General features: G+C 42.2%; 1 protein-coding gene across 1 annotated transcript; it reads right to left on the reverse strand.

Moving 5' to 3' along the window:
- Positions 1–343: 343 nt before the first annotated feature.
- On the reverse strand, positions 344–9,075 carry eno1a (enolase 1a, (alpha)). The gene is made up of 12 exons (XM_084553895.1): positions 8,978–9,075; positions 6,671–6,765; positions 4,710–4,805; positions 4,141–4,199; positions 3,728–3,797; positions 2,962–3,095; positions 2,624–2,846; positions 2,030–2,227; positions 1,359–1,560; positions 1,142–1,250; positions 990–1,048; positions 344–882 (listed from the first exon to the last, which is right to left on the reverse strand). Exons 2-12 carry the CDS (start codon positions 6,753–6,755, stop codon positions 819–821), a joined length of 1,299 nt encoding a protein of 432 aa, XP_084410021.1. The 5' UTR covers positions 6,756–6,765; positions 8,978–9,075; the 3' UTR covers positions 344–818.
- Between the last annotated feature and the right edge of the window lie 2,998 nt (positions 9,076–12,073).

The raw sequence follows: 12,073 nt of genomic DNA on the forward strand, positions 1-12,073 counted from the left end.
CGCATGGAGGCCCTGGATTCTTTTACCCAGGGGGGACAGAAATGGCGTCCCACAGCACTGAGCTCATGTTTCTGCTTCTCGGTGGTTCTCAGATTACATCACACACTTCACACACTTACAGGGGAGGCTTTTTACTGTAGATACTCTCACATTATCTGCAAGAAAGCCAAGAATCCTTAATGGACTGTGATAATATCCTTGTTCAACTTGATGGCTACTATTCTGAGCTTAAGTAAAAAAACACCAGACTGTGTTAAATTTAAAAATAAAAACCTTTCATGGGGGTTTTATCATCTTTAACCCTTGAGAGTCTGGCAATTGATTTATTATAAGCATGGGGATAAAACACATCACAAAACATTTCAAACTATATTATTTATTATATTATTCTGCCAACGCTTACAACGACACAAGACCTTGCAAGATGGGACACATTGCACATACAGTACTCTTACCACCGCTTGAGGCAGAGCCTTACTAAAGTTACAGTAGCTCAAATACTCAGGAGAGGACCAGAATCACTACAACTCACAAGAAGCTCAACAAAAATCTCTCACACGGTTACACTGACACAAACACATGGACCAACACTATTGAGGAGCTAAAGCATAGTTTCAGGATGAGCTGAACTGTGGCTGCACTAGGACGTATCGTTGCCTCTCTACGCCAACAGACCACAGACTTGGACCTTGGATTTCAGCAGTGTTTTCTCCATCTTCTCCATCTTCAGACGGGGCAGGCGACCTAGCGTGGCGTATATGTGTGGGGGGGTTGTTTATGAGCAATGATCACATGGAGGCCCAGAGAGGAAGACCTGCTCAGATGGGGTGCCTGAAGTTCTGGCCGGCAAAACGGGCCTTGTCCCCGAGCTCCTCTTCAATCCTGGAAGAAGTGACGACAGTTTGTTAATGCGGATGGAAATTTGGTGCAACTCTGAGAAACTTAATTCATCACAAGTAACGCGCATGTTTTGTTTGGAGTGGACTCACCTGAGGAGCTGGTTGTACTTGGCCAAACGCTCAGATCGGCAAGGTGCACCTGTCTTGATCTGTGAAAAGGAATTAAGACAATAAATCCAAATGTGTAATCTAAAAGCAACAACAGGAGTAGTGTTTGTACAGTCCTCTAATAGGTGAGTTACCTGTCCAGTGCAGAGACCAACCACAAGGTCAGCGATGAAGGTGTCCTCTGTCTCTCCAGAGCGATGGCTGACCATCACACCCCACCCGTTGCTCTGGGCCAACTTGCAGCTGAAACAACAGACACACGTAAGCCCCGCTGGCCAGCTGACACTTTATTTACGGCTTTGGATTTTGGCAACAAGAGTTATTCGCTCGCTGTGCTGTGTATGCACTCACGCCTGCAGGGACTCTGTGACCGAGCCGATCTGGTTGACTTTAAGCAGCAGGCAGTTGCAGGCTTTTTCCGCCACACCCTTAGCGATGCGTTTGGGGTTGGTGACGGTGAGATCATCGCCCACCACCTGGATGCTGGTGCTGGCTGTGAATTTGGACCACCCCTCCCAGTCATCCTGGTCGAAGGGGTCCTCAATGGACACCACTGGTGGAATACGAAGATGGAGAAAGCAATAAAGCAAACGCATCAGTACTGTTTCAGAAGCCAGTCAATAAACGTTATGTAAAGAAACCTTAAGGCTGCAATCACTGACTTTTTTTGGACACTTGGGGGCAGCAGAGACAAGCCAATACATTTTCTGCTACTATACTGTAAGCTCACTGCTAACTTCAACAGTGGGCTTTTATGACAGCTGAAAATGTGCTTATGTGAGCAAACATACCCAGAGTATGTATCAATGGTTCCATTTATACTAATCTGGATATCTGAACAGGAACACACGTTGTTTGTACGTTCTCATCCAATATAAATAATTCATAAAGTATGTTACGTAAGACGAAATAAATTGAGTCTCTCCTTCAAGATTTTCTGTTTTCTTGCTATTTTAAACTGACTCTTATAACATCTTTACATCTCGCAGCAGAGTCTTCGGGCTGAAAAGCAAAAAACTCACCGGGGTAATCTTTGACAAAGCTCCTGTACAGATCAGCCAGCTTGTCAGAGGAGATGTAGCGGCTAGGGTCGTCAGGGGACTTGAAGTCCAGGTCGTACTTGCCAGCCTTGAAGAACTCAGACGCAGCCACATCCATGCCAATGACAATCTTGTCGGTGTAGCCGGCCTTGGCGATGGCATTCTTAAGGAGCTCCAGAGCTGGTAAAAAATTAAAAATATGTGACTACATATGCTGGGTGATAAAATAAAAACAACCATTCATAAATGAGTCACCACTAAAGACTCTGAACCACTGGGGCATTTGCCATATCAGCACGTTGACCTGACACTGGAGTCAGAGGCTTCGGTCAACAGAACTGACTTGAGGCCTTAATTTAGAAACCATATGTCAGCCTACAGTGTGCTGTGATAAGTTAAGCACTTCCCTGGAAGGACTAAAACTACACTGCTTTCCAAACACTCCTTTAGAATTGCTCAAGTGTTTCTTAAGATTGCAAGTGTCTGAAACTTGCTCAGCTGCCTCTTTACTTAATTGGCTTGTAATCAAGCTCTTATTTTGAATGGTGGTTATATTTTTCGGATTATTTCTCACACCTTCTTTGTTCTCCAGGATGTTGGGGGCGAATCCACCCTCGTCTCCTACGTTGGTGGCATCCTTGCCGTACTTCTCCTTGATGACATTCTTCAGGTTGTGGTAGACCTCAGCACCGATACGCATGGCCTCCTTGAAGCTGCTGGCTCCAACAGGCAGGATCATGAACTCCTGCATGGCCAGCTTGTTGCCTGCATGGGAGCCGCCATTGATGACATTGAAAGCCTGAAGGAGAGGAGATCAGCGTTTCAGCCTAATGGAACCATAACATAATCTAAAGACGCTGTGGATCACATGTTAATGTCTGTTAGGCTTTATTGATCTGCACTGTTATGCTCACAGGGACTGGGAGAATGACTTCCGGGTTGCCAGCCAGATCAGCGATGTGGCGGTAGAGGGGAACGCCCTTCTCTGCTGCACCAGCCTTGCACACAGCCAGGGAGACGCCCAGAATGGCATTAGCACCAAACTTAGCTGAAAAAGGGGAAACACAAACAATTTAATGTGTTGTATTTTTTTATGAGGATACATTTGTGAAACATTATTGTCTCCAGACAAGTATTTTTTTTAGCATCTGAGATTTAAATTAATAATGCATAAGACTGAAATAATATATTCTGTAACTGACTCTTATACAGCATGAACAAAACGTATGACATTTGATTTTAAAATGTGCTCTTGAGTTGCACAACGACAAGTCTCCGTTTTGCACCAATTAAATGTGGAGCGCTGCACTGTGGCTGTTAGCAGAAATGCTGAATTTCTCCACAGATACATTTAACACGCTCGAATCAAAATGAGAAACTACAGCCCACATTTCGGACATGTCAAGAGTATATGTATAGAAAATCATACCTAGGTGGGTTAAAATCTAGCATTTATGTGTAATTTCATAATAAAAAAATATCAAGATGTGGTACATTTACTGCAAATTTAACAGGAAAAGACAAGAATTGTCTAGGGTGAATCCTACAAATATCAGTAAATATCAGTTCAACTCACTGTGCTTGCAACACAGGCCGTTATTTACTATGAACAGCTATGATAGCTTAAAAGGTGATATAGTTTCCAGTAGAGAACACTGGCATCTGAAAGTAGCTTCTTACACTTGTTTTCTGTGCCATCCATGTCCAGCATCAGCTTGTCAATCTTCTCCTGCTCCACAACGCTCACATCCTGGATTAGACATGACAAGACAAGTTATACTTTACATTTGTGAATAAAACGTGATCTAGTTTAATTCTAACTTGTTAGTGCAGAGGAGCACACTCTCATGAGGTTAACGTGTTCACAGCATCTCAGAATCATACCACCAAAGCTCTGCTACTGTTTGCGGTTTAAAGATAATTCAGGTGTATACTTTTAATTAAATACCAAAAAATTAGATGTAAAATACTCAGACATACTGTATGTTCAATGTTTGTGTACCCCTTTCCTATTAAATACACAAATTTAGGAATTTACTAAAAGTAATCTGAGGCAGCACATGTAATATTAGTCAAACAATAAATGGTCCTACCTTGCTAACCAGTGCAGGTGCAATTGTTTTATTGATATGATCAACTGCTTTTGAGACACCTGCAAGGGACAAGCAGACCATGACTGACCCGGGAGAAGAAGACCATGCAGAGCAGGCGAAACAGATGACCACAGAGCATCAGAGTTCATGTAAATGTGTAAGTAATTTACTAAAAATAGAACTTAGTCATCGATTCTTGTTGCGCTTTATTATTTCTTCCTTCTTTTTAGATCTGTGAACATCTGTTAGTGCCCGACAAGGTTAGTTTTCAAAGGCAAACTCATTCTTCATGCCGCCGGCGCACAGCAATATGTAATAAAAAGTCATTGTTATTCCACACTTCATTTACCTGGTTACATAATGCAGGGGCCAAGAATTCATTTATATATTTAACTGCTCTTTTGACTCCTGACAGGAGGAAGAGAGATAGGGGGAACGGGAAATGGAGAAGTAAGAGATGAGGAGAGAGAGTATCATAGTGTCGAAATGAGGTGAAAGATTGCAAAAAGGGACAGAGTTACAGTAACCAGCAAGTTCTGAGGACGCATCGAGGGCGCCAACTCCCTTACCTTTGCCCATGTAGCGTGTTTTGTCATTGTCACGGAGCTCCAGAGCCTCGTAGATGCCTGTGGAAGCACCGCTGGGAACGGCAGCTCTGAAAAGACCTAGAGGACAAAGAGGACATTTTGCATTTGTTATCAAATTGCTGTGTCATGTCCAAGAAGTCTGTGATAACTATGTGGTATTTAAACAGCACATAACATGTTTATTAGAAGGGGGATACTTGGTATGCAGGGAGCAACAGTGAAATTAACTAAAAGCATCTAATCCTGCAATAATGCTGTCCAACTGTTTCCTGCACAGATTGAGAAATGAAGCACGTAGGGAGGAAGTTGAACTGGATGTGCTGCAGAAGGCTGTGATGTAACAGGGAGAGACAGGCTTGCCAACTGAGCATGTGCAGTGCATCTGTGGCAGGAGGACAAGCCACGCCCATCCATAAGAGCATAGCCATTTTGGATTCAACCAAGTGAAATGAGATTGGTGCTGGGCAAAATTGTATTCAGATAGCTCAGTGGAGCGGTGGATGGTGTGAGTCTGAGGGGATTTAGAGCTTAGGACGAGAGGACACAGCCGCTGTCTAGGCTCTGAGCGCAGGCTTAACAAATCATCTGCATCAAGACATCACCTGGCTGCATCTGGAGGATGCTGGCATGTACCCATCAGGCTATAAATCAAGAGCTGTCACGCTTTATTAAACAGCCTTTCTGCACAAATATAATCAGAATATTCATCAGAAGAATACATTTTAATGACTTATATAAGACGGCTTGTACAGACATGTGATGTAGCAGCAAATTTACACAAACATACAGTTTAAAAAAATGACTATTTTGTGCTAAAATCATACATATTACTGCCATAGATATTATTTAACAGGAACAGTGATTGTAAATGTCTTTTCTAGGTTACCAGAGCTGCTACGATTACATAATTCTAACAACCATAGTAGGTTTTTTTTTCTAAAGTGCCTCTGATGCTGGTTATGTAACGGAGCAATAACACATCACATTAACTATGACAGACGGGCTCTGGGTGCAGCACTCTTCTCTTTGGTCTGCGCCGTTAATGATGGCACAACGCTGCCTGACGGACTTAAAAGAATAAAAGGTGATATTTACAGTAAACTGGAGCACTTAGCAAGCGTCCAAAACTGATGAAAAGACGACACGGCGGCGGAAAAAAGGGACAGCCAGTGAAGTCAAGGCAGTGTTCACTAATTTCCATGTCAGTGGTCATTCAGGTTGGTTCATTAACATTCTCAGGACATTTCAATGGGTTGAGCTATTCCTTTGTTTTAGCTCTCAGACTGAAAAAGCTCAACAGCGGAAATCTTCAAACTCTGCCGGGCCATTAGTTAATTGAATAAATTGATCCCATCCTCAGGCGTATGCGTCAAAGAGAGCAGGGTTTGGATGTTTTATGCTCAGCTACTTCATTATATCAACTAGCCGGGCGAAAGGAAGCAAACATTTAATTTACTAAACGCCTCTAAACTGCGTAAAATATCAAGGATTTAACTCAACATGGGTTTGCTAGAAACACCTACTGTACGAACTGTTCCCAAACAGGAACCATTACAGTAACAGTGCTGTAGAGGAGGAGTGATATTACAGGAGCTATTTTCACTCATTCATCATCTGATCTGATCCACTCTGCAGCAGTGTGGGGAAACTGAGCAGCCACACTGGCTTGACCCCCTGCATTAACTAGTCTTTACCAAAACAAAACAGTAATTTATAAAACTTTTGTGTCAAACAGGATGTTCTTATTGCAGCAGTAAAACATAATCTTATGTTTAAGTTATGGGTCTGTTCAAATTGCACAATCTCCCCCTTATATTACTGATTCAGTTGAGGAAAACTTCCCCGAAAGAACCCTTAAGAACAGATCCCCCTGTTAGGATATGCAATAGATGTTGCGTGTGCATAAATGGACTAAATTAAAAACAATATACGTCGTACATTACCTTTCTTGGTGTACAGATCGACCTCCACAGTGGGGTTGCCACGGGAGTCAAAAATCTCGCGAGCGTGGATCTTCAGGATGGACATGGTTCTGGATCTGCAGACGAAACGACAGGTAAGAGGCGTCAGTATAGTGCTGCTCCACGGGCCAAGCAGACTGGTCGCCCTGCAGCGTCACTTACACTGAGCTAAAGCTTGGAGTCGACACAGTGAGGTGGCAGAAAATGTAAATGCTCAGTGACGCACTCACAATAAGAAGTGATCTGAAGTCTAAAGAGTTTGGAGAAAGCGTAATAAATTATTTTACAGTCTCTCCATGTAAATGTATGAATTAGCTGTGGACACCACCTGAAGACGGAGTGTGTGAGCTGGCCAGGAAGGCAGAGGTATTAGTCACAGAAAGGCGTGGCTTCCACAGCACACTCACACAATAAGAAAAACCTCTGCGGGTCAATTCAGTTTACTCAACATATCAGATTACAAAACAGCGTTGCAAAATGCTAGCAGAACTGAAACACTGTCAAACAATTCTTGATTGCAATATTGAAAAGTAAGAGTGCATAACAATGAGTGTGAGACTTGGCACAATACATGTTTGGGTTCTTTTTGTTTAATCTTCCCTGTGCTGATATGGGACAGGCCTGAGGAGTGGTGTAATCTCACAGCAGAGGCCCCGTTATCTCTCTAAATTTCTGAGCACAAGGTCATAGGAAGTTTTAAACCAGACTGTCTGTCAGCCCGCAGCACTATTGATTCTCATTTGTTTTATCTAGCATGCCCTGAATCCATGGACTGCCTTGCTCGTCTGCAGACTCTGAGTGCAGCCTACAACTGCAAGTCAGGGTGCAGCTACAACAGAACCAATGGAAAAATCCTCTGTCCCTAAAAGTTGGGTAGGAAACTTGCCATGGGCACAGTTCTTTAGCTAAGTGGAAATATTTAGAGGTTTCTAGGGGGGGACGGGCATTGAACCAGAAAACATTTTTAATATGAGTTAAGGTGCGCCTGCAGCACAGTTATGAAAGCTGTCAAGCCGGAAAAGAGACTGAAAATGAGGTTTGTAATCTTGATTAGTTGATCTACAGTCAAATATCTGTTAGATTGATTAAAAAAGAAAAAGGCACTGTTCTGGGAACTATTCTTTGATTGACTGTTTGGATTTAGACAACAAGACTTTTGTCATTTTTATAAATGTAAATCAACTATCCCAGACCTCGAGCAACACATCCTCATTTTTAAAAAAAAACTTTTTCTGATCATGAACTTTTTGCACAGTTGATAATAAAGAAAATATATCTGGAGATGATTTTAGAAAACTATTGATAAAGGAGAACGTAACCAGCTGATTAACAGATAGTAGCTTGTGAATTTCATCTTATTTTGTTTTGATCTTTGCAAAAAAAACAGGAGAGCATGCAGGTAAGCTGGCAGCACAAAATGGCACCCGGAGATAAATAAATAATTGAGGATTGAAACTTGATATGTTTTGTTAGCCAGGTACGTGCACATTTGGAGTAACCCCAACCTGGTAAAATGGCACAAGGGCACAGAAACAAATCATTACCATGTACTAATAATGAGATTAATACATATTAATTAAAACAAAACCCTTAAAACTGCACTAATACACTCACAGTCTACCAACTGATAAGAATAAATTGATCTTTAAGATGTATGTTAGCAAGAGAGACGTCTATGTCTGCAACAGGAACATCTTTAGTCACGCTGCTCATTCAGTGATTTTCCTTTTTACACAGACACACCTCCGTGACTACCGCAAGCAACTGGTAGTAGTAGCTCGATCACCCACCGTCTGAGGCTGCGTGCGTGGGTTATAACACTGTCAGACACGCCATTGCATTAAGGCTACGAATAAAAAGGACAGCAATGGGTGGCTGTTAAATAAATGGAGAAGAAAGTGGTGTCTGCTGGAAGTTAAACCTGCAACTTGACGCCCTCTTCACACACACACACACTGCAGCTCTAAATGGAGAGACATCTCGCCAGCTGACGACCTGGTTTAAAAATAGACGGTGGGCTAGAAACTATCCTGCAAGCCCCCCACTAAAAAAAAAATAATCACCGAATGAATCTGTGTTTGTTTAAATCGGAAATGAAGATTTGCAGGTGTTAGCTAACACAAGGACAAGACTTCCGAGGAGGGCGAACATCATGACAGACAGCTATTAAAGCTAAAAAGTAGTTTGTATTTTACACACAACGTCAGAATAGACTCTTTAAATGTTATTAATTACATTCCGGGTCTTAAATGTGAACGTAAAAAGCAGAAATAGCGACGTTAAAGTTACCTTTCCGGCCTAACTGTGTGCAAGGACGGTGCTGTGTCTCTCTCTCTCTCTCGTGCGGGCAGGCAGAGAAGGCGCTCGTGACGCTCCGGGTTGGATGATAAGTGGACGGAACCAGGAAGGAACGGAGCGGCGGCGCGACGCGATTGGCTGGGAGCGGCTCACGAGGCAGAGGAGTGCGAGGAGGGATGCACGTTCGCAACGGTTCGTCACCAAGAGCCAGACACCGCGTATGAAGAGAGAGCAGGATGCGGATTTTGTTTTTCAGCAGCATTTCATCCTAATAATCACAACATGCATGTATATATATAAAGAGAGAGAGGAAGTGTTTTTTTTTTTTAATTCAGGGGAATTGTGGGAAATGTATTTCTCGTATGGAAATGGCGGAAATATGACGCAGAGATGAGTACGTGCAGAGAAGCAGGCAGGGATCTCTTGATGCGGTGTTTCCACGTTGGTCACATGTCTCTTGCGGTCACGTTTCTGTCCCGTTTCCCGTCACGAATTTATTCATAAAATGAATGGTAGCAGAGAGGGGGATGCTTTTTTTTTTTTTATTTCCCCCATAAGAAGAAAAAAAAAAAACCCACAGTGTGCACAGATGCGGTGATTCATAACAAAACTGTCTGAAAATGAACATGAAAACCGCATTTTAGTAAGTAAATTCAACCTAAAGCATCTTTAGTCCAAAAAAGGTTCAAAAAAGGCAACTGGACTAGTTTTTTCAGAAGACGTTTCACCACTCATCCGAGTAGCTTCTTCAGTTCTGGGGGACTGGTGGGAAGTCTGAGGTTTAAATAGGAACTCCTCCTGAAAAAACTTGCTTGTTATGCTAATAACCAGAAACTGGTGCAGCTAATTTCCCTTAACGACTGGGTACTTACCTGTAGTTGAGGGGGGACTTTAGTCATTTAGATACAACTGAAAGCTTGACATCTGTCCCGGTTTAGCCTTTTAAATCCTAAGATCAGCCGAAATTATTGAAGCTTCTGCATTTTAACCTGCAGCTATTTCATCTAGAAGTGCTTATAGATATTTGTTTTTAGTATTTAACAGCTCTTATAGCATAAAACACCCCTGCTGCCCCATCCTAACGCATATGGCCGAGCTGGTGATTAATTTGAAGATGAAGAAGTGAATCACAACATGAGTGAGCAGGGTTTCCCCGTGTCATCGTGACTGTGCTCATAGGATGTGGGGTTCGTCTGCAGCTGCGCAGTGCAGCGAGTGCAGCATCCACGGCGGATCAGGCTTGAGCGACGGTGTGATGAAAGCCTTGCTGCAGTGACCTTGAGACAGTCGCTGCTGGTCTGGACTCATTCAGATCCAACTGCGCCATCTGCTGCACGGCAACGTGTCACAGCAACAAGTAGCGCCAGCAAACATTTCCAAGTATGGATAGATTCTGTTATCAACACATGGTTGGGGTCATTTTCTGTACCACAGATTTTCAGCCACAACCTAAAAAAAACAAAACAAAAAACGTCTCGGTATCTAAAGTATTGCAATTATTCCCAATCTGATTTATGTAGTGAAATAAAGAACAGATTCATTTATTCAGAATGGAAATACCTAAAATTACATTTAACCTATAACAGTGTTTTATAACTAATCAACTAACCACATGTTTTCTATTTAAAATGTTCATCTCCAAATGAACTGAGATAAAAGTAATGCAGTAAATAGTGCAGTCTTTCATGTACAAAGTACAAAGTATAATTAAATACTGAATTGTTTGGGTGCAGTAAGTAGACTAAGACAAACTTTACTGATCCACAAGAGAAACTGCATATAAGTAAAATCTAGTAAAATAAAATGTACAAGAGAAAGAGATGGAAGAATATATATTATATACATAGGAATGATAGTAAGGTGCAATAGTGTCCATTAACATGAATAACATGGAGTTATCTGTTATAGAAAGGTGAGTTGTTGTACAGCTGGACTGAGAATGGTATGAAAGTAGTCCTGTAGCGTTCACTGTGGAAGCGGAGCTGAATCAGTCTGTTGGAGAATGAGCTCTGCTGCCCCTCTATAGTCTGGTGTAGTGGATTGTCCATGATGGAGAGCAGTTTGTCCAGTGTCCTCCTGTCCCTCACTGAGACAGACGTCTCCAACTCACTGCCAATAACGTGACCAGTCTTATGGATCAATCTGTCGATCCTACTTATGTCCTTTTCGCTGGGGCTGCTGTTCATATGGGCTCCCAGGTACTTATAGTGGTCCACTTCTTCCACCTCCAGGCCCAGGATGGTGATGGGCTCCGCTGGTGTCTTCTTCCTCCTGAAGTCAACGACCAGCTCCTTGGTCTTGTCAACATTCAGGAGTAGGTGGTTTCCCTTGCACCACTCTACAAAGTCTCCGATCAGTGTCCTATACTCCACCTCCTGGCCACCTCTAGTACACCCAACCACTGCAGTCATCAGAGAACAGAGTGAACAGAAATGGAGACAGGACAGTCCCCTGTGCTGCCCCCACATTACTGATAACAGTATTGGACAGGGTTATTCACCTTGAATACCTACATTTAAGAGAATGCATGATACCCAGTGAGGCATGGGAGTTTAATAGTGGATATCAAGTAACAGACATAGCCAGGATTTTAAGTATGCAAGCAAATGGTGCTGCAGACAATGACTGGGTGTTGTTTTGAGTTCAGTTCAGAGGACAAACCACTTGATGCACTGTTTGTGAAAAATGGTTGGTGGTTGTGCTCCATCAGCATGACACCTTTTTTTTATTTTTCCTTTCTCTGACCTTGACCTATACTGACAAAATATTTGCGGAGCATCTGCACTTAACTGAAAGCTTATTAACATTATTAGACTTCGACTTCGACTTAGATAAACTTTATTCATCCACAAGGGAAATTGCTTGGTCACGGTAGCTTAGTTGTACATAAAAAACACTCTTAAGAACCTTAGATAAAAAAAAAGATTAAATTGAATAAAATAGAAATAAAAATAAGTAAAATAAAATCTAGTAAAATAAAATTAAAATAGTATAAGCAAAAATGTACAAATTAGCATATTAGCATATGGACATCAGGCAAGAGGTGGAGCAGGTCTCCAGTCTATCACAGGGCTAACACAGAGAGAC

The sequence above is a fragment of the Chelon labrosus genome (genome assembly GCF_963514085.1).
Source record: "Chelon labrosus genome assembly, chromosome: 10".
In the NCBI taxonomy this organism is placed as follows: domain Eukaryota; kingdom Metazoa; phylum Chordata; class Actinopteri; order Mugiliformes; family Mugilidae; genus Chelon; species Chelon labrosus.

Excerpts from the sequence above, each read along its gene's own strand:
- eno1a (XM_084553895.1), bottom strand. The coding sequence starts at position 6,755 with ATGTCCATCCTGAAGATCCACGCTCGCGAGATTTTTGACTCCCGTGGC. Across the intron at positions 1,561-2,029 it reads CTTTGTCAAAGATTACCCCG|TGGTGTCCATTGAGGACCCC; the intron begins GTGAGTTTTTTG and ends GTATTCCACCAG. Across the intron at positions 1,049-1,141 it reads TTGGTCTCTGCACTGGACAG|ATCAAGACAGGTGCACCTTG; the intron begins GTAACTCACCTA and ends TCCTTTTCACAG.